The sequence below is a fragment of the Macrosteles quadrilineatus genome, unplaced genomic scaffold (assembly GCF_028750875.1).
Source record: "Macrosteles quadrilineatus isolate MER2022 unplaced genomic scaffold, UCM_ALF_1.0 Scaffold_1__1_contigs__length_201487025, whole genome shotgun sequence".
In the NCBI taxonomy this organism is placed as follows: domain Eukaryota; kingdom Metazoa; phylum Arthropoda; class Insecta; order Hemiptera; family Cicadellidae; genus Macrosteles; species Macrosteles quadrilineatus.
Window position 1 is genome coordinate 180365345 of NW_026542594.1, and position 23841 is coordinate 180389185.

Below are 23841 nucleotides of genomic sequence, written 5' to 3' on the forward strand. Positions count from 1 at the left end.
TAGTAAAAAAAATACATTCCTTATACATATTTCTCGATGTGATATATTTATTATATACGCAAGTATCTATTTTTCTTCAACTAATATTTTATCTAGCTCTACTGCATTTGTTCATGTATAGAAAATGATTAAAAAAAATTACTTTGTGAGCGAGTAAGAATAAAAACTTTCATGAATGTTACATGTAAAATAATGTGTTAATTTTTTAATTTAATTGTAAACATGTATTTTTAATTGAAACTGTCAGCAGGATAATATAATTGTGTACTAAAAAAATAATTAAAATTGTTCCATCACTAATCACGATGTGTTTTTTTTATTTTGAAACCAAAGAAAACACTTGAACTCTTACTACTTTAGGACTTAGCTTTTTACAATTTGTCTTCGGTAAATAAAAGTCAATCTTTGCTACACTACTGTGAAATGACCTGTTTGTTACATGTTTATCACCTGCAAAAATGCATCATTACATTGTTTACTACGGCAAAAAATGTTTTCTATGCGAAAGTAATGTTTACCATCTTTTTTTAGATTTTGCCGGCGTAAACAAACAAAAATTTGTTATGGTTTTGTCAACTGTTTTAAATTTGCAACAACCAAAATTGTACAACCAAAGTAGATGTTAACTTTAGATTGAAAGCATAACCTAAAATGCTATGAGTTTATTCATCTTCCTAATTCTAATGAAGAGATAAAAAAATAACGTTCAAAACACAAGTGAAAGTGGGTCTATTTATACATCTTCTCGACCATTTAAAGTGCTCAATAAATCTCACACTTTTCGGATATTTTTGACGATGACCATTTATAAAATTAGCCTTTGGCTATCCTCTGTGCACTTCCAAAGTTTAAAATGAAGCTTTTGAAACTTGATCATCAGGCCAACAAAATAAAAACGATAATGTTTGATCAAATAATAGACTTTGATACTATTTAGTGATCAGTTTTGTTCCTTTTCAACAAAGGGGTGGGAATTTTTCTGCAGTAGATTTAAAGAACCAAATAACTTTTTGTGTCCTCACACGGTTTCAAAGCATATGGGTAATTAAACTGAAAGAAATAACTAAATTAAATAAAGCAGTTGCTGTATCAAAATACCCATGTGACTATTTCTTATCATGTTTGATAGTGTTTAACATTATGCAGAATGCAGACCTAGTTGGTCTAATCAGCCATTTAAAGAGTTATCTTTTGGGCTTGTATCAGCAGCTCAAATTCCATATTTGTTAGCTATTTTTGTGTATAATATGATTGCAACTTTGGACATTCAAATAAATGTACACTATTTTATTATGAAATCTAAATTCATTGGTACATCACAATAATAACTACTATTTACTGAAATTATGGAATTGACTAAGGTCGACATATTCCTTAGAAACAACTGTTAATTAATAAGCCCATACAGAAATGTTATGGCTGTTGTGAGCTATTTCAAAATGCCTGCACAATAATGGTTTATGTTAAAAACTTGAGGTAAGGTATTTTTCACCACACTATGATGTTTTTAACAGTTAGGTAATTAGAAGCGGGAAGCTACGTATTGCTGTCCATGCCAGCTGTCGTCGTCAATTGGGGCCGAGCAAAAATCAGCTGTTGGCTTATTTGCTTTTTAAATACACAAGCAGTGGATTGCAATAGAATTGTTTTATGACGCTGCCTCCCAACAATTTATTATTATTTCTGTCGATTCCAATGTTTCTTCCCATAACGTTTAGTTTTTTAGTTGTGTTGACTGTTAGTGTGCATTTATTGTATATATTTTCTCAATTTTGTATAGTGTGGTGAAAAATAGTGTTTGTACCATGGGCCAAAAGGGTTTTGCGGCTCTTGATCGTTTTAAGAATGCAAAAAAATGATCTCGAGCCGGCAAAACCTCATTTTTGGCTCTAGGTACAAAATGTACAATAACGCTCCAGGATGAAAAAGTATAAATCCAGATGGTAGAAAACATTTCGTTATTATTTAGTTTACAAGTCATAGAATACTCAACACTACAAAAATTAAATTAAGAAGAATTACAACAAATAAAATATTCAAAACAAAACTACGGGATAACATATTTTACACCAAGCTCATGTGATGTTATAAAATAACTGAAGCATAGGTGAAAAAGCAGTAAAAATTATTCCCAGCGGTAAACTTTTATTAAAATGCAATAATTTATAGAAGCTACCGTACTAAAATCAAATATTTTTAAACTAGCATAACAACAATCCTTGATGTTTTTTTTAAGCTAAAGAGAGGTTTGCGACCTCTTTTAACCTTCCATTTGCCTGTCCACATAAGCCTCGGGCCACGTCCAGCAAACAAACGGGTGAGCTGGTGGATTACGCAGGTCAACTGTACTGACAGATAAAATTTAGTTGCAGGCACCAGGATCAAAACCCATGACAACAATGTTCTGGGTGTTGATCAAGGTGGTCTGTCTTGCTACCGGCCTAGCCAATGACTCACAAAAAACTATTTAATACTGTTTCAACATTTTCAACCAAGGGTTATTTAAGGCTTTGAAAATTTCTTGAAGTTCAAAATCATATACAGTACTTACTTAGTAAAATATTAAGTAATACTCGTAACCTAACAGTCATAACTCAAAACCCTGCATTATTGATTACATTGTCTTTAAATCAAAATAAATAAGTTAATGCAAAACAAGTCTTTATTTTTAAATAATTCTCAAAAACCAAAAACACTACACACACTTTTTTTATTTAATCAATTTTTATTGTAACACTAAAATATTACAAATTATTATTTTATCACTCACACCTATAATATTATTTCAAAAGTGCCCAGATAATAAAAAAATTTAGTTGCAAATATATGTAACTAAGTTAAAATCATTAAACAAATTATGAACTTGCCCAAACACACAATGTGCAATAAAATCATCAAAAGTCTAATTAACTGTGGGTCATCAAAACAAATTATATTGTAAAGCAAATTTTTGTTTGGCTATATTGTAGTTCCATTTTCATCCACAAAACACTACAAACATTTGAGAAGTTTTTAAAATAAATATTAAGTTAAGATATATTTTTATGAATGGTGAAAGAACATTTAGCTTTATTGCTTACACACCCACAACTTACAGACTAGTAAATGCAACCGTGAGTGTTGTTCCCAGTGTATTTTTCTAACACGTAAATTATTTCTAATGATTTAAACACACTTTGGGATCAAAACTTAGATAACTACAAGTAAAGTGAAAACCGTCAGACAAGTCATCTTTTAATGTTACACAGTAAAAAATGTCTAGCAACTACAAGAAATATAATATAATCTCAAAACTTTGATTGAACCATTTGTACATAGTGGAAAGTAGAAGGGAATGATTATGTTGCGAGAAAATCCTATTACAATCGATATTAATTTACACTTTATAGAAAAAAGTTGACAAATAAGAATGTGTAATATCACAAACATGTAAAAGGATGTTAGAAAACGTAGGCCTAACACACGAAGTAGATCGCACAAATATTTTATACACCTGTACATTTACTAACGATTCTTACAAGAACAAGAACAGTACTACTATTTCACACTAATAACAACATTGTCATGGTAGTATACATGTATATTTCAGTTATAAGAGATTTAAAAATAATAAATTACGGACAAAACAATATTGAATAAAGTACTACCTTTGAGATTCAAACCACACAACAACTCGTTTGCAGGATTCAGTTAAAAAATATGTCATAATAGTATTTTTGTGGTCTAAAGGAAGAACTCTTAGTTGTTTTTCTTGGAGTGAGGGGTGGTAGCCGGGCTACTGAATCCTTCCAGCATAGTGACGGCCATTCCAGCGGAGAACAAGGACCACAGTAATATACCTCCGTCAACATTGGCAAATAAGGCTCTCAACTGGTCTAGGAAATCTGCAATTTAACACAAAATAAATTAAATATGATCTAGGAAAACTATAGAACAGATGATTTGATGGGAATATTTGTACACAGTAGAGGTTCAGAGAGACTCTCTCTTCTTCAGACTCTTTCAAGATCAAACCATTGTTTGACCCATAAAGTTGATAAAAAGGTAAATGAAAAAGTTTAAAAAAAACCACATGTTATTTGGGGAAAATTAGTAAACTACAGTACTTTACTAAACAATAAATGAATATTAATGGGAATATAATTAATGAGAAGAAAAATATTATTTCATATAGCAATCATCTGTAGAGGTCTGTCTATGAAACAGGTTGCAACTTGCTATAGCAAAGCATGTGGTTAAGTGTGCAAAAATAATGCCACATATTAGGGTGCTAACTTCTATTCTGCTATTCTGTGCCATTCGGTTCGGTTAGAACTGAAAATTGGCCATTGAAATATTGCAGAGGAAATTTTGCCTAGTTAGTGTGAATAATTGTTCAAGAATTGTTTTGATACACAGTGGAACCTTGATAACAAGTCTCTAAAGGGGATTAAATACTAGATCTTTATATAGAAGGAAGGATTATTGTAAAATAACTTCTGTATATTAATACGAGGCAGGTTTTTTAAGTAAGTACCGTTTTTAAATGTCTCCGTTCCAGCGCTGTGATTGGCATTTTTGACATTTGTGCTAAGTATGTGCATCTATTGGCAAGCCTGCGCCGGAAGTTTGGCAACAATCGGACGTGTTTATATCCGGTTTTGAGCATTCAAAATGGTGTCGCCAATTGATACTGCCGCCGACTGTGAAGTGCACGCTGTAATTAGATTTTTAAGTGCTGAAGTTGTGAAAGCTATTGAAATTCATCGACAGATTAGTGAAGTGTATGGCAAGAACTTTATGAGTGACAGAATGGTAGGGTAGTGGGTAGGGCATTTAAAGACGGCCGCACCAACGTTCATGATGAGCAACGCGCTGAGCGGCCGCTTTTTCACCATACACTTCACTAATCTGTCGATGAATTTTAATGGCTTTCACACCTTCAGCACCTAAAAATCTAATTACAGCGCGCACTTCACAGTCAGCGGCAGTATCAATTGGCGACACCATTTTGAACGCTCGAAACCAGATATAATCACGTCCGATTGTTGCTTAATTTCCGGCGCAGGCTTGCCAATAGATGCACATACTTAGCACAAATGTCAAAAACCCCAATCACAGCGCTGGTATGGAGACATTTAAAAACGGTACTTACTTAAAAAACATGCCTCGTAGATTATACTCACTTTTAGCGTAAGGATTGACTTTGGCCTTGTGTTTGTCCTTAGACAACATCTTGAGGTTACGGAGGTAGTCCAGCAGTGGGGGATGGTCCTTGGAGAACACTGGGAAATATTCCCCGACCTTCTCTCTGGTCCACCAGCGGTTGGTGGTTCTGTAAAACATTAAAGTCTTGAAATGTAAGTGAAAACTAGAGGTTGGCAGAATGTATCATACATAATTAATTGTTTGTCTTTGTAAAATAAAAAATACTGCTAAACTATACCAAAGTTCAGAAATTGTTGTAAGAACATTACTATCAACATTCTTGACAATGTGTATATAATTAAAGGGGACCTACCTTTGGTCCCAGGTGGTGTAGTGGTAATGATACAATGTAGCTCTCAGGTACTTGGGTGGTGTCTGCTTGAACGGGTTGTGGGCCTGGTCCATCAGAGCCAGCACTTCCTTCTGGTTGGTCAGTATCCGGTAGGTGAGGGACATCAGCCAGGGGTTCTGGTGGTACGTGCCGAGAGCAGCAAACCACATCTGCCAATCCAACCGCGGCTGGTGGGGAGCTACGGAGAGTAAAGTCATCAAATAAAGTAAGCTTTTAATATTGAACTTAGAAGATTGTTCATTTAATTCAATTTGTTTATTCACGGCATAAATAATGTTATAAGACTTAAATTAGTACAAGCATTTAGAAATTGACAAGATAAACATATATACATTTTGCAGCAACCAGGAACATTATAAATGAACAAAAAATTTTTGGCAATTGCAGGATTTAACAATATAGGAATACAAATTTGAGTAACATAAGAGGAGTGGTATAAAAGGTGACAAAAACAAAAAAAAGAACAAAACTGCCTAAAAATAATGAGCCAATTTATTGTGAGATACCAAATTTTAAGGGGGGTAAAAACGTACTGTGAGTAAATAAACACCACGTCTTACCAGTTGTTATCCACAATAACCTACTCCTAGGCCTATGTGTTGACATGGCCAAAGAATGTAGGCTTAGCTTTAATAACAGTGAAGTATATACACACACTCACACGACATATTTATCAGTAGTAGCTTTCTATTTCATATAATTAAGTTAAACCGACAGATTTTACCAATATTTAATGCCGTCGACAATACTACGTAACCCTAAACTGGTGTTTGTTGACAGACGGCAGACGAAGACTAGACTAACAAAAAACGTCTGATCAGCTGTTGACTAGTCCCTAAACTCGCCACCAGAGAGCATAAGCCTTGACCGAGGAAATCGTGATTTGGTCCGAGGAAGAGATTTGCTGTTTGACGGCCGACTAGCTCGCTAGAAGCCACTCACTCGAATACGATTCACGAAGTACTACGATCTTATCCATTCAGGTTAGCTTCATTTTATTTTCAATTATAACATACGCATACTCGTTTGCCACTCATTATTGCATACTTAAATTTGATTTTAAATATTTAAATTTAATAGCTTAAAATTCACCGACTTGAGTTTAGACCCGCCAGTTCCTGCCGGTCAGTGACTAGCAGTGGCTATAGTTTTGTTTAACTTGGATCAGTTAGTTATGTAATTGTGATTAAACTGTTTGTTTAACAAATAATTATTAGTAGGGATGGGGAATGGGCACACGGGAGGGACTAAGGCTAAAGGTGTAGTGACGTCATATCTCTAGTGGCTAATGTCTTCTCTTGAGGCAACACGATTACCGTAACGAAACGATGTGGTTCCAGCGGCGTTCGTGGCATAGTCGGTAGCGTTTCGGATTGGTGTTCAGGGGGTCCCGAGTTCGAATCCCGCTGGCAGCACTAACTTTTTGTCAACAAATTTTTCATATCAGCAAGTTTGGTTGGTTAGGTTAGGTTATGACAGTTTAATTTTATAATACAAAATTTTAAAATTAATTTTTTATAATTAATTGAAAATTATAAGTAATCATTACATTTTTATCTTATATAGTTTTTATATTATCAGCAAGTCTGGTTGGTTAGGTTATGTTATGACAGTTTAATTTTAAAAATAAGAATTAATTTTATAATTTTAAAACAATATTTTATAATTAAAAAGTTAATTTTATAACTAAAAAAAAAATTAATTTAAATTTGTTCAACTTAGCAGTTCTAGCGGCGAACGCTGACACTACAAGATCTGTTAGCCTTAGTCCCTCCCGTGTGCCCCACCGGTAGGGATGGACGGAAATTTCAAGAAATTTTTGGGAAAAAATACTCTCGATTTTTGGGACAGGATTATATTTGATTCTGGAATTTTTCGGGACGGGATTTTATCCGATCGTCGGCGATTTTGCCGCTATCGCAAGAGATGTTCACGATAGTTCCGCGAACGCAGAAGGCGAAGTCATTTCGACGATCACACAGTGCAGAGTCATATCGACGATCACGCAGTGCAGAGTCATATCGAAGATCACGCCGTGACCATGGAGTTATACCGAAGATTGCGCCGTGACTGCGGAGTCATATCGACGATCGCGCCGCGCGAGCCATACCGACGATCACGCCATGACCGCGGAGTAATACCGAGCGTGATCGTCGAGCCTTACCCACGAAGGAACATGTTTAGTCCCACAAAACCCCTAGCACGACAAATCCAACACAACAAGAAACGCAAATCAAACCACTCACCAACAAAAGGAGGACTTCTATTGACATCGCCAGGCTTGTAAAGGAAGTGATATTCTAGCCAAGGTCCCTTGACATCGTTGGACCCCTCAATGATGATCTCTGGCCGACCACCGACGCCCGTCATCCGTCTGAACAGTCCGTAGGCGTTGGTGACATGTAGGTGACTCAGCCGAGTGTGCCAGTCTCTCACAACAGGCAGCACTGTGGCATTGCCTGACGGGTGGAGAGTGGAGAACGGCACCTACACAAAACAAACGATATGTGTCATATCGCTTTCACTATAAAACTTATGTTTGATTCAAGAAATGTTACATAGTAACAAATGCTAAGTGACTTAGCTGCAGACAAGAGACATTTTTACGCACAAACTTAAAAAAGTGTGAAATAGTTTCACTTAGAAAAAAAAAATGAAATAGTGAAAAAATATGTTTTGTAAACAAATAAAACACTTAGCGATATGTTTTCCAGTAACTTTTTCACAAACCAAGAAGAAAACAAGCATGGAATATTGAGGAGGTTTGGTAACAAGAGTAAGATAGGCCTATGTAAATTCTATATAATTATACTGAGGAGACGATAAAATGTATTAAGCCCAAAACATCGTTATGTCTATAATATTTACTAAATTTAAAAACTTACATCACATTTCATTGTTTTTCTAGTAAAAACCCAGTTCTTGTATGCTATCTGTTCTGTTTTTTTTTGTTTTTTTTTTAGTTAAATAGCTATGAAACTGCACTAAAAAAGTTATACAGTACTAAATCAAGTCAAATTTTCAGATAACCTGGATGGGATTGCAATAGATATACATAACTATAAATTAATTAGATTGATTAATACCACATGTATAATATTTATAGAATATAGGTGCACTTACTAGACTGTCGGTGAAAATAAAAGCAGACGCAGTGATGTAAAACAGCGTTGACAGCAGAGAGAAAAGCTTGGAGAAGAAAGACGAAGAAGTTTGTGACACGGCTGAGAGAAGAGCCTGTAGTGAAGTGATGACCAGTGATGCCAACCCAACAACAATAACAGCTGGCAACCCCTTGGACAGGGCCAGATCAAACTCCTTCTTGGTGAATGCTGTCAACAAACGCACAGAATTATCAGCAACTGAATGATTAAATTAGTCATTAACTATTATGTGAAAAACTGAGTTTTGCTGCTTTGACAGATACAGTGTTATTTTTATTTTCTCAGTGGCAAGAACAGATCTAATTGCTAATGTCTAAGATAATCAACTAATGTTATTAAGTCCAAAACCAAAATTTTAGAAGTGCTTGAAGAAAAGAATGCAAGATCTTGAAATAATTGTGTTTAAATTATTTTGAAGGAGCCTTTGTCCTGGCAGATATTCTTATTCTAGCCTCCGATATATTTTGCCACAGAGTCTGACATCCTCAGGGAGTTTTGTATGTTTATGTAAACAGTGTAAATAACAGGACATACCACAATTTATGACGAAATAGGCCTGTATCAGAGACTAAAATAAAAATTTTTGTAACAACAATGTCAGTAAAAAAAAACTTAACATTTATTTAATAAATAATATGCCAATCACAGTTTGTTTAACCATCAACTATTTCACCAAGGGAATAGTAGGAGTTACCTCTAGGTTACCTGAGGTTCTGCGTAAACAGTGTAAGATTGAATATATTTCACACATCTTATTCCTAGAACTTATTTTTTACGATTCTACAGAACATTATCTGAACACTATCTGATCGGTTTGGTTTCAATATTCCTCAAATTAACTCCTAAGTATTGATAAAAAGTAGGGATGGTCAAGTCTCGAAATTTCGGGAAATTTTCGGGAAATTTTCAATCTCGTTACACGAGACGAGATTACTTTTTGGCCGAGATTTTTATCGAGACGAGAATACAAAAAAAAAAAAAAAAAAAAAAAAAAAAATTAAAAACGCCTGCAGAAAGTCAATGCAATACCCGCAATACAGGAGCGTGTTGTAGTTGCGTTTCCTTTTCGAAGGCGTTCTTATTTAATTAATTCTTTTAATGTAAATATTACTTTAATTCTTTTAATGTAAATATTACTTTCATTATTTGAATAATATTACTTTAATAACATTTGAGAAGTTTTGTTAAGTGTAAGCAGTGTGAGGAATGTTTTATTACTATAAAACAAGTCAAAACAAGTAACTATTTTATAAAAATGAATATTGCTTTTATTTTATGATTTATTTTATTTTAGGATAAGTTGAACTCTATCCTAACTGATATCACCATGTTTCCTAATCGTAGGCATTTTTAATAAGTTAGGCGTGATTAATAAAAAAATGTTATGCTGATGTTATTTAATGAAAGATTGTAAATATTCTTGCTATTATCATTATTTTAGTATTTAAACAGTCATCTAACAATGTTACAAAATCAGGTAAAAATTTTGAACGTGCATTTCCCGTTGTGTATGAGAAGAGAAATCTCGTCTCGATCTCGTCTCGAAATTTTATGAGAAATAAAAAATCTCGTCTCGTCTCGTCTCGAACTAAAAATCCAATCTCGTCCATCCCTAATAAAAAGAGTTGATAAGTTTACCCACCAATCTTTGAGTTAATTTTCCCGTCTTGATACTTGAGAGTGTAGAGTACAACAGTAGCGTAGATGACCGTGCCATAAACCACAACAGCTGTAAGGAAACTGAGAATCGATAACAGTCTGCTGGACTTCTCTTGCTCTGGAAAGTCAAAGTTTATTAATTAACTATTAGTTTGACGCAAACTTAGCAACACATATAACGTTTAATATCATATGCCTTAAAAAATAAGTAGTGTTGGAGTAACCATTGAATAAATGAACCGACTTTAAAATGTTGTATTTGATTGTTTTCTGTGTGATTGAGTAAAAATTATTGTTTTATGTTAACCCAGTGGGGAAGGAATTATTGCGCTGCCTGCAGCACCCTCTGTCGGCAATAAATTTTACCGAATTTTTAGAATTTGCTCTAATTGTTATAGAAAGAAAATCTTAGGTAATAAATTAATAATTCTTTTGCCATTTTGTTCACAGTAAAATTGTCTACAAAAAAGTGGTAATTGGATAGTCAAAGTGTAAAACAAAATAAAAATTATTAAGATTATAAAAAAAATTAAAAAAATGTTTTTTTAAGTAAATTTGATGTAAATTCAAAGATTAATACAGACACCAAATGACACTACTATTTTATTAAGTTCAATTGATTCCCTACGTAGGAAAATCGCAAGTTGTGTACTTTTATAAGTACCCGTAGTAACATATTAAACATAATAAAAGAAGAAACAAAAATAGGGGGGAATTATATAATAACTAATGGCGCTGCGTAGCGGCGACACAAGTGGCACTCGTAAGTCGGCCGCTGAGCCTGCAGCGGCTGTACGAGTAACGCTCGTAAGCCGTTGCCAATGGGTTAACAGTTATTGTAGAGACTAATCAATAACTTTGAAAAACTATTTCTCCAAACTTAGAATGCCCAGAGGTGGATCTCTAACCTTACAGCAAAATGGGATTATGCGTTGAAAGTAGAAACTCAGATTATCTTTACCGTATGTAAAATATGCTAGTTTAAGTGGGTTTTGCAATGTGAAAACATACAGATGGACAATTATTCATTTTTACCATAGTAGGCCTGCAAATTACAAAATAAAAGAAAAAACTTTACTATTGCCAGGGATGATACAATATTAATATATGCACTAATAATTTTTTTTTTTATACTCTATCTCATAAAAACTACAAATTATGGTATATTTTTGAACCAACACTGTCAATGACTAATTTATCATTTGAACTTATTTTTGCTTAAAACTGTCAAGAACCTTACCACAAAAAGTTTCATAGTTTTTGTGGATAAAACAATCCATAAATAAGCTGACTTTAACTGTTCGTTCAAACAGTCTGTGTAAATGATAGAATTATTCAACCTAAGTTATTGAGAAACATACTAAAGAATGAAACTTACTTTTGATTTTCAAAAAGAACTTGTCCGTGCACAAGGAGAGGCACAGAGTCAAAGTTAGGAAATTGAAAAAGTTGAAGTTTCCACTGATAATGATGCAAACTTGGAGAAAAGCCTGAAAAATAAATTCCAATGTTATTTAACTTTTTCAAACACAATGTCTACAATTTCAACATAAAATTTTCTAAAGAATAAATAAAATTACAGTACCTATTATAATTTTAAAAAATTTGTGACTATTCAGTGGCATTATTAGCAGTTAGTAAAATGTAAAAGAAGATATGATGTTGTTAGCATGTATATCTGATATAAAACATATATTATTCCTTAAATTTTAGATTTACCGTACAATTAACAATTCATTTTTGGACTCAATTAAAATTTAAGTGATAAACTAAATTGATTTCTTATTATTACTCTTGAAGTTTACGAATAACCAAATTATTGCTTTTAACTGTTTTATTTGCGAACGTGAGGCTCTAAAAATCAGTGACTTAAAATCTTTAAATGTAAATTAATAAATTTTCAGTGCTTTCCATGAATTGATTGACTGGTAAACATCCAGTTGTACGGTTTAAAATCGAGTAAGATTATGTCAGATAAGATTAGAGTAAGTGAAGTTAAATGTTAAATTTTAACCTATTATAAAAGCAAAAGCAAATTGTCTTTATAAAATAATCTCCTCAATCCCGAAAACTGTATTTAAAACACACCCTAAACAACTAAAACAAAACATTAAAATTGTAGCCTACAAATGCACTTACGCATGTAGATTAGAACTACATATTGTCTCACCTGAACCCAAAATGCTACTGTTCTGACGGATTGTACCGGGAAGAAGAATAGCGGAGGGATGAATATCTCGGCCACGTTGGCAAACACCGTGTTGAGGTTGAGGAACCAGGCAGGCAGATGGAAGCAGTACCAGGCTAGTGGCGCAGGCAGACACATCGACTCAAAGTGGACATTTAGAGCTGGACAGAGTTACGATGGTTAGTAGTGTCCTTATATAAGCTAACATTATTCTGACATTTGATTTTTAACAACTTGAATAGGGTTACCCATTGAAGACTGAATTGTTTTATTTCTCTATTAATAATTGTGTTAGGTTAGGCATATTTTATGCCTTTTATAACTAAAATAAAAATCTGCGTTCTTCTTCTCTAATCAAAATGTAAAACTAAGCAAATTTGATGTTGTGTTATGTATACTGTTTTGTACATTAGTACATATAGAGGAGGAGGAGACAGATTGTTATTTATTTTGGTTAAATATGGACATATCCTGTTGAAATAAATGTAGTCTACTATAAAACACATAGAAGGACATTACCTAAAAAATAATAAACAGAGAAATATAAAAAAACAGGCTTGGGTCCTAAAAGTGTTGAAGATGGGTCTGCCAAAACAATACACACAATATCATGTTTCCTAGTATTACCATTGACTATAGACACCTACCATAAAGTGGCCTATGCAATTCTTTCACATGTCAAAGTCATAAACAGTCTTAGAATACCAAAAACTCAGTTCAACTAAGCAACAAAGAATGTGCAGTTTGCTTCTTATACACCAACTTTTTAACACTTTCGCTACCGATCACCACATATTTGCGACGCTGAGGTCATTGCCTCAGCCCAAGATATACATTTTAATATTACACATATACCGGATGTCACTTGGTTAACAGTTAGGCCTACACGCAGACCAGTAATGCAGCAAAGTAAAAATCAGTTTTGCCAACTATCACGACGTCACTAATCATCATATACACGGACCAAGTGACGCACACACACAGACATCCCTGTAGACCACTGCAGAGAATTTGGAGCCTTCAAATAGACCGTTACGAATATATCAGCTTTTTATTGGACACCGACGCAAATATGTGACGTCAGTCTATTTTAATGTGACCAGCTGTTACACTACCTGTGAGTCCCCACCACTGAGGGCATCCACTGGTCAGTTTGACGATGCCTGAGCTGAACAACAGACGGAACAGCAGCCAGCGGACGAGCCAGAACGTGACAGGCTCGTGTGGGGCGAGTGGGGTCGGCCTACGACGAGTGCCGGGCTTGTAGCGCAACGGAGACGCAAGCACACACAACACTCCAGCCTCTAGCAGTAGGATGTCCCTGCAAGAACAAATGTATCAGACCATGAACTGGAATCAAAATACACGGATCCTGGCACATGTTCTGGATGAGAAAGAATCTTAACCACTCAAATCTTGGTTTTGAATTAATTTTTGGTAAAGGAAAGTTAATATTATTTGAGATGTTGCAGACATGTTTACTACAGTATTTGTGAAAGGAAAGTGTCTAAAATTATCCCTAAAATAACAGTAGATTAAGTTAGTATTTTTATCCTAATAATAATAACTGAGGTCATTTTGAATAAAAATTTGTTCTGATATTCAAAGAAACTTTGTTTTAAAATTACAATATAAATAGGTTTTGGTTCACGTTTATATTGTTAAAAGACTAAAATCTATCCTAGAGGCAATGATGAATAAATTTTTAATTAGCTGGAAAAACATATAGGCCTATAAGTTACCTTTACATAGATGAAACATAGACAAATTTGGGATGATTTGATTTTTTTGTGTAAGTAATCATGAAAGAATGTGCTGGTGAAAAACTTCTTCAAGTTAATAACGGACATGAATGAATTAAACAATATTTTTCAAACCCCTTTTCATATGTTCCCTTGCTATGGGTCGTAAACCTGCTCAAATGACACTTAAACACATCAGTTTGTGAATTTAACAAATAATAAATTACTAGTGTACATGTTGCTCGAATTCGAGCAATTGCAATGTATTACCGGAGTTATTTCAAAACGAATAACAGTCATATTTACAATGAGTTAAAAAGAGTCAACTCAAACCCGGTGTGTAACCCAGTGTATGTATTACCGGTGTGTAACTCAGGCCATGTTTATCTTCGTTATTGATAAACGTAAAGCATTCCGGCCGGTTTTCTCCTTCTCAAAATGCCTCGCAGTACAGACAACACAGGTCATTGATAGAGGGCCAATTGAGAACGAAAAGTCGTTTTGGGATAATGTTAGGGCGCATATTTGTAACCGAGTAGTTGAGATTGTTCAGGGTCAGGTGCTGACTGTGATGATTTAAGCATATTACGCACCACTGTTCTGTAGCAGCGGTCGTTATCACGATTACGCCTCCTGTCTATGTTTCGTTGCCGTCGCGTCGAAGGCATTTAAAAAAAATAAACTACAAATAAACAAATTATAGCTACACAAAACAACGATAAATGCACAAATTTAAGTTACAATCGTGTTAACACGATCCGTCATAGCGACACAAAACAACGATAAATACACAAATTTAAGATACAACCATACTAACACGATCCATCTTGGGGGTTATGTTTACATAAACTCAAATAGTAAATAAATAAATAACAGCAATTAAATTATACAGCTGATCAAAATGTAAACAATTATGTTCTTCATAAGGATAACATGGGAACTTTCAAAGCCACTGGGGCAGAGCCCAAGGGACTTTTTCGAAAATGTAAGGCCAGTTTGCAAATCTACGCGACACGTTCTTTCCAATGAGACATCAATGGATAAAATCGGTCAAGAAATGGCGGAGGAGTTCAACCGACAAAGTTTCATGTAGCGTATTAATTATATAGATTTATTTTGATAAAAAATAGTAGGCCTACCGCCTGTTGTTATAAACTATTATTTTAAGTTTTGAAAAATTTGCTTTCTATATGCTTAAGAAATTACACATTTTGTAAAACACATTAGGTAAATCAACTTGTACAATTAAAATAGTTCTCTGTAACGGCAAAAAGATTTGATAAAATACCCCCGCCGCAGCAAACCTGCAGACTAAGCGAATTTCCATTTGACTGATTGGATTTACACTGAAATGTCTACTTAAAAATATAACATTTATTCCCGATTTAAATAGAATTAGTTTAACAAGTACTTAGGTTTGCTGCATCAGGGAGGGTAAAACTGTTTTTTTTTTTTTGTAAAATGTTAATAGTTAGTAAGAAATAAAAACATTTTCCAAATTTGATCAAAATATGTTCATAAACAAGCAAACTACAACAGTTTACTCATTCTCCATAAGAATAACATGGGAATTTTAAATTTACAATTTTTTGGAATTTTCTCCGTAACCATTAGGCGCATAATAACGCTTCAATATACTAAATTATTTGTTTTTTGAAGCTCTACAAAATGGTTTGGAAATTAATTAATAAATTTTATGTTTTTTGGGTCAAAATTGGGAAAAACCTATTTTTACCCCATAAAACCCCCCGTAAACACCCGTTCCCATGGTCCGATCATGCTGGATCGCGAACTCGTTCGAATAGACGTAGGTTTACACGTTTGTACCAAATTTCATCAAAATCGGATCATTTTTGCTCGAGTTATTGTGCTGACGGACACATATATATATATATATATATATATATATATATGAATTTGAACGGATGGTGTTTTTGGCCTCTAGGGACCTCAAAACGAAAAAAAAAATCGGTCCCGCGTCCAGGTCTTACCATGAGTACTACGGTAATAGCTTATTCCCTATATGGGAAATTCGCTAAAAATATGAAAAAGTATGAAAGTGTAGTTAATTACCATTAAATAAATATTGATACAAAATAGTTAATCCTTGAGGAGTTGCATTATATAGACGGATGAAACATCAGAGCACATGTGGTCAGAACCAGTTTTATGTTGCAATGCCAGAGCTTATCAGGTTACGGCAAGTGGCTAATTCCCTGACAAGGGCTTATAACTTAATAGTACCTATTTAGGATGGTAAGCTTTCAAAGAGCTGTTAGTCGTACAAGCGTACATCCAATTGTGTTGTAAATTGTTAATATGAGTATCACAATACAATTTATAAATATCAGTTCGGACTTACCATTGAAACCAAAGGAAAGTCTGCCCAACCTGGTATAAGGAGTAATACAGTGACCAGAGAGCAGCAAACATCGGCTTGTTGCAGAACTTTTGTGATACAAATCTGCAACAAATACAAATAAACATATACATTGTAGTATTAGACCTACACTAATACTCAGGTTTCAGAACAAAGTTCAGAGATGGGTCAAGATTAAAAAATGTATTTTAAAATTAAGTAGGTTATTTTTTATTTAACATTCCAACTGACAGCTCCACTTTGATATTGGTAAACTTATGATTGCTGGATTTATGTTGATATTGCTAATTAATTACTTTTAAGTTATAATGTAAAAAATCCTCCATAACTATGTCAGTCGGACAAAATAATAAATAGTAAACAGACGATTCCACTAATTAGTGATACGATGATGATGACATTTGGTACAAATGTGTAAACCCACTTTTATTCAAACGAGTTTACAAACCAGCATGATCCGACTACGGAAACAAGGGTTTATGGGGGGTTTTAAAGGATAAAAATTGGGGTTTCCCATGACCATAGAAAACATAAAATTTTTAAACTTCTTTCCAAACAATTTTGTAGAGTTAAAAAAAAAATAATAATTTAGTAGGCCCTATCCTATGGTGAAGAGTTGTTAACTTATATGTGCTTAGATTCTTAAGGAGATTTTAAACAAAACAAAAACCGTAGATTTAAAATTCCTACCCTATGTTATTCAGCCTAGTTCAATACTTTTTAATGAAATTGAGACCATAAAGAGTAGGTATTTTAAGTTATGGAAAATAAGTTATTGTTGTTTGTTTGTTTATGGATATATTTTGATAAAATAAAAAAAATAAATCTATTTAGGCCTAAGTTATACTAGCCTACTTGCTAATAAACTAAATTAAAAATTCACTTTATAAATTAAAAACACCCTGTTATATCTGACATTTTAAAGATATTTCAGTGAAAATACAATCGTGCAAATATGGGAATCTATGCTTAGTTTACAGGTTTGCTATGGTGGTGGGGGGTATTTAGAGATCCTAAACCACAATATTGCATTGTTTTATTTGATTTAATTAGGTAGGCCCATTTTAATATAAATGAAAATTACTTGTCGTTGCCGGTAGTGCGCTCTCTATAGCAAAAGTTGCCTAGCTTAGTAAGTAGCCTAGTCAGAATTATTCATCCTTCTCATCGCCTAAACTTAATTTCTTCTCAGATGGCATTGATCACTGGGAGACATGAGTCGGATGCAGAGGGTGCAAAACATGTGCGTCAGATACGTCTGCGATCTGCGAAAATTTGATCGAATTTCATCAGACCTCACATCTCTTGGCTTATTGCCTATGGCTGACCTGTGCCTTTTACGCACTTCCTGCATCATCCGGAGGGTACTGTCAGAGGAGAGACCTCAGTACCTGAAGGTAAGACTGAGAGCTCGCTCTGAGTATGCGATCCCGATGCACACGGCAGGATGACATGCTGGAGATGCCCCGTGTGCGCTGTGAGTCCGACCGTTGTGGGTTTTCTTATTTTGCCCCTAAAATCTGGAATATATTGTCATCCAGGACTGAGCCAGGGGTGTTGGACAGTAAAAAGTCATTTAAAAAATATATAACAAATGGCTTGAAGAATGGTTAAATAAATACCCCCGCCGCAGCAAACCTGCAGACTAAGCGAATTTCAACTTGTCTGATTAATTTACTAAAATATTTCCATAAATAAGACATATATATTTCTAATTTAAATAACATTAGATTTAACCCTAGCAGTGGCCAATGTTAGAAGTGGGGAATGGCCAACCCATTTTGGCGATTTTGCAGACCTTTTTTTAAAAATCTGTCGAAATTACAAATATGGACTCAAACTATCAATGTTTGTATTCATTTTATTCAGAAAAAGCAGGAGAATCTGAATATATAAATAAAAATTGAATCTGAGTTGGTAACTTTAAAAAAAATCATAAAAAATTCAAAAATTCTGATTGAAATTTCAAAAGTAAAGTCTTGTTATTACTACAGTAGGCTATAATTTTCAGACCAAAACCATTATATACATTTTGTAGTCAATTCAATTCCCTACATAGAAATGTATAACACATGGGGGAAATATTTTTTTTACAAATGTTATGTAAGAAAATGAAGAAAATTCAAATTTTGTCGCATAAGACGAATAATTAGTAACTCGGAGATAACTCAACGTAATTAGTGATAATAATATAGTACACATATTCTTGTAGGTTATAAACTAAGGAATACAAATATGTCACATTGTAGGCAGTAAAAAAATTTTGATTACCCATTAATGATACAAAAAACTAAAAATTTACAGTTTACATAGAAAAAAATTCAAAGACATTTTTGTAAAAAAATTTTGTACAGATTTTTGTAGGCCAAACAAAATTCTCTTTATAGAAATGTATAACACATGGGGAAAATAATTTTATTTACATGTGTTATGTAAGAAAATACGAAAAATCGCAAGGTTTGTCACGTAAGACAAATAATTAGTAACTCGGAGATAGCTCATGTAAGGTATTTAGTGATAGTAATATAGTACACATATTCTTGTAAGTTATAAACTAAGGAATACAAATATGTCACATTGTAGGCAGTAAAAAAATTTTGATTACCCGTTTATGATACAAAAAAACTAAAGATTTGCCGTTTATGTAAAATAAATTCAGATATTAGACTTTCCAGTAGGCTTATATTCATGTATAAAGATTACTGTTAGTCCTAAAACACAAAAACATTACTAACAAAAAACACTACATAACTACAAAATCAGAAATTAAAATGATTCCCAAGATATTCGCCGAACAATATTTACTTTCAAAACGTAAGTCAGCTGATCCGCACAAAACAAACAGAGTAAAATATTCAGCAACTCTACAGCTATCTAGTGGTATAACTCGCATCCAGATAGGGAAAAAACTAACCTCGCTATGATTTTCTAAACTTTATGTGTTTAGCGGTTACGCAACACTACAAGTGGAAGTAGATTCGCGCGGAAATTTTCATTCAAATTTAAATTGCAATTACATTGACATATTGACGCTAGAAGGTTCGTTTATATAACAAAATGAAAGTTTAGAAAGTCATCTTTCGAATGGTATATGAATTATCCACTTTAAAGATAAGGTAATTCTGAGCAATTACTTGGTCAAGCCCAATTTTTTTCATATTTTACTACGGTCATCAGGAGGTTCTCAGAAAGCAAGAAACATATAATTCAAGGCCCGCAAGGCCATCGTACAGGTTGCCGAGCGATAAGAAGGTTCAAAGTCCAAGCAATAACAGTGGCTTGCGGGAGATGCGCGGAAGGCCAGTTGTGACAGTACCGTTATGGCTATGGCTAGTGGTTCCTCCGACAATCCTTTTCTATGTGACGGGTGTGAAAACACGTTACTTACTTATGTTTTTTTTTTAGTCTCAAATACATCTCTAAGGCCAATTGTAACAGTACCGTTACGTTAGGTTAGGTTAATTAATAACCTAACTTAACCTAACCTAACCTAACTTAACCTTGCGTGGCTTGAATTATATGTTTCTTGCTTTCTGAGAACCTCCTGATGACCGTAGTAAAATAAGAAAAAAATTGGGGTTTGACCAAGTTATTGCTCAGAATTACCAAGAAGATAATTATCAATTAGTTTTTAGCGTTAACCCTTTGAGTGCCAACGTCCGGGGAACCGGACGTTTTTAAAAAGAGCCAAAAGTGCCGACGTCCGGCCGACGGGACGTTTTTTGAAAGAGCCAAAAGTGCCAACGTCCGGCTGACCGGACGTTTCGTAATGATCGAACAGTTGTCATAACAACCGAATGGATACTCGGATTCTTTTAACCCATATATTAATATTGAGTCGAAAGTTACTAGATGCGATACATCGATTTTCGTTGGTCGAAATATCGAAATTTAGATTTTTACGAAATTTTAACCTAAAAATCGCCAGATCGCGCTCGGCATTTTTAGCGCGACCTTCGGGAAAAATCATCGGCATTTTTTGAGCGTTACTTTTATTTCTCGCCTGGCACTCTAAGGGCCGCTTTCCCCAAATCAAGTTTAACTCTGATCGCGGTTTAAACTCTAGTTTAACCTCAGATTCACTTTCCCCAAAATAATTTCTCCGTTTAAACTAGGTTTAAGTTAACCCTAGGGGTGAGGCTGGTTTAACTGGCGATCCGTGGGTTAACCCAGGAGAGAAGAATAATAGCTTGATTTTGATTGGCTCTTGGCTGACTTGTTACGTTCGGCAGACGGCAATGGCAAATATCCTTGTTTGACATTTGTTAAACATAACCTAAAATAAATTGAACTGGAAATAAATTAAAAATAACAAACCAGAACCTATGTAGACAATTAATTCATGACTATTTCAAATTTAAAGATATAAGGCTACAGATATACAGTAATGGTTTTAAGGTTTTTAAATGCGTAGAGTAGGCCAAAATTATTATATTTTCGGTAGGTAGGCCTAGTATCGTAGTTGTGTACAATTGATAGGTTACCTTGTCCACAGCAACGCAACAGTGGTTGGAAAGTTTGCTCATAAGAAGCCTTTTGGTTTGATTTTATTTTAACACGAGTCTTACATTACACAAAAGTAAATATTAAACATTCGGGCCTAACCACTCGTCTATTATTATCATGTGTTAATTAACAACTACTGCAGTACGCCTAAAATTAAATTTAGTTTAGAAACATCGAACGTGTCTAATGCTGAGTAGCCTAGGCCTGCCATTACAAAGGATAGGCTCTAGTTTTTAATCCACAAACATTAATTTTGCGTCTTTCCCAACATTTTATTTTCCCATGATTGTAGCCTAAATACTTTTATTTGATGCGTACAGTAGGCCTACTGTTTAATTAAGTTTGAGCTTAAATAAACACAATAAATGAAATGCTTATAAATTAGCATCAGTACAATTTATTAGCCTGCAAATAAAAATGTTTCTTTTTAATGTCAACAATTGGAGACAATGACACGAAACCTAATACAAATAACCAAAACACGAGAAAATTAATGACAGATATGTCATAGTGGGAAGTTAAACAGCTAATATTGCAGACAAAATTGCATAACAGTGTTGCCAACATTGTTGCTTGCAAAGAAAAGCTAGGTTAAACTAAACTTTCATGACAAAATAGTGGGGAAAGCCATCCTAAGTTTAACCCACAGATTAAAGTTAACCGAGATTTCAAGTTAAACTTGATTTGGGGAAAGCGGCCCTTAGGGTTAAAAAATGTTTGGACATAAATGGTCCCGGCGGGACCATGGCCATTCTAAGGGTGCACGGTGAAATGGTCCCGCCAGGACCATTGGCCACTGCTAGGGTTAATGTACGTCTAGCCAAATAATGACTTATGACTTAGGCACACGTAGGATGCAAGTGAGGAAATATTAGAATAGGTAATAAAATACTTACCCGGTAAAAGAAAGGAATATTCCAGTAAGAGCAAGCACATCCATCATGTATTCTGTGTCAAGACCAATATAAGGGGCAAGCCACAGCAAAGTTGGTTTGTTGTGAATATTTCTGACCAAGTTGTCATCCTTAGCTTCAAGTTGAACATGGGCTGGTAACACACCATTCTCACCATAAAGTCCTGGAATAAATAAACATAAGTTAGCCTAATTCAATTACCTACTTCTTCTAGGGCCTACATGTAAAGACGTAATAAAACGGTAGCCAATTTTACACTAGGCCTACATGAGCATAAAATCTAGGCTACTCACCCGGTATTTGGATGTAAATGGACGCAAATGCAAACAGGTAAATAACATTCATGCATCGTAGAAATAAATGTTTCGTGTAGCGGATTTCAACCATTTTATTAATTTAATTTGAATTAAGTTATGTGATCAGAGATCAATTCCTCAAATGCATGCCGAAAACGCGATGGACCAATGGAAATGAATGATAAATACTAGGCTAGGCTAGGTCTAATTGTTAATTTAAGGGGGGAATCTGTCTGTATCAGAATTCTTTTCTACTTTTAAATTAGCGCAAAGTCATTAATCAATAATTTAAAATGTAAAGCCCATGTAAAAAATGCAAATTAAATCAAATCTTTCCTGTCGCCGTCCTGACAGTTAAAAAATACAAGCAAGCCCAAGCCCCAAGCCCATAATATGAAGAGAAGAGAAGAACAAGAAATACGAGATTTGGATTTGATTTGGACGTTTGGAGTTGGAGCCAGGCAGGAACGGAATAAAGAATAAGCAGATTACTAGAAAATAGCCCAGAAAAGTCATTGATTAAGTTATTACCATATTACCAAATGTATGGTTGTTTAGTACTTATAATCAGTCCTACATTATCCTTTTAAAATACTTTGATTTTGAGATGTGTATGCACCAATCATATCAATATACATGTAACATGGCAATATATCATCTATTTGTTGTAAAATGGTGTAACCATTTTGGTTGGTTGGTTGTTGGTTGGTTGGTTGGTTGCTGTTCTTCTCCTCCGCAGTCATCAAGAATGGGGGAGGCGTCATCTTTTTCTTTATCTTTATCTTCTTAGTTGTATCTTGGTTTTTTATTGTCTTCTGTTAAAAGTATGGTCATCCAGGAATTCATTTAAACTGTAGTAGGGTCGTTCGAGGAGATAGTTTTTCAGTTGGTTAGCAAATTTTTTCGGGTCTGTAATAGCTTTTAGCCGATGTGGTAATAAGTTGTAAAGTTTCATCCCTCTATATGTTGGGGTTTTTGCTGTTTTTTCTAATCTGTGTAAAGAACCATTGAGATTCCCCATTGAGAGGGGATATGTCATTAGACCTCAGTCCTACATTATCTTTTTAAAATACTTTGATTTTGAGATATGTACGCACCAATCATGTCAATATACATGTAACATGGCAATAAACCAGTGGCGTAACAGAAGGGCCCGCAGGGCCCGAAATGCGGGGGGGCCGCGAGCTGAGGCCGCTGAGGGGGCCTGCGAACCGGTGAGCAGAGAGGCCCGCGAGACGAGTAAGGCCGAAAAAATTGGAGTTCATTCTTATTTAAATGTATTATCAATCATTCAATAATTGTATTTAACAAATAATAACATTGATGTTATTGATAATACGTTGTTATCAGTTATCGTTTAATTTCGTTAGGCCTCTTCAGTGTTAACGAACTAGGGTAACAAATTTAAGGTGTCATAACGCGGGTCTTTGATTATTATGCAATCTTACTTTCG

At 34.4% G+C, this 23841-nt stretch overlaps 1 protein-coding gene across 1 annotated transcript; it reads right to left on the bottom strand.

The window, feature by feature from the left end:
- Window positions 1–1941: 1941 nt before the first annotated feature.
- Window positions 1942–22754, bottom strand: LOC128990942 (lipase maturation factor 2-like). The gene is made up of 12 exons (XM_054413618.1): window positions 22386–22754; window positions 22075–22255; window positions 16655–16756; window positions 13666–13871; window positions 12533–12711; window positions 11741–11852; window positions 10346–10480; window positions 8663–8871; window positions 7786–8026; window positions 5501–5717; window positions 5166–5314; window positions 1942–3884 (listed from the first exon to the last, which is right to left on the bottom strand). The coding sequence occupies exons 1-12, from the start codon at window positions 22477–22479 to the stop codon at window positions 3739–3741; spliced, it is 1971 nt and encodes a 656-aa protein (XP_054269593.1). The 5' UTR covers window positions 22480–22754; the 3' UTR covers window positions 1942–3738.
- Between the last annotated feature and the right edge of the window lie 1087 nt (window positions 22755–23841).

Excerpts from the sequence above, each read along its gene's own strand:
- LOC128990942 (XM_054413618.1), bottom strand. The coding sequence starts at position 22,479 with ATGGTTGAAATCCGCTACACGAAACATTTATTTCTACGATGCATGAAT. Across the intron at positions 16,757-22,074 it reads ATATTCCTTTCTTTTACCGG|ATTTGTATCACAAAAGTTCT; the intron begins GTAAGTATTTTA and ends TATTTGTTGCAG. Across the intron at positions 13,872-16,654 it reads ACTTTCCTTTGGTTTCAATG|GGACATCCTACTGCTAGAGG; the intron begins GTAAGTCCGAAC and ends TTGTTCTTGCAG.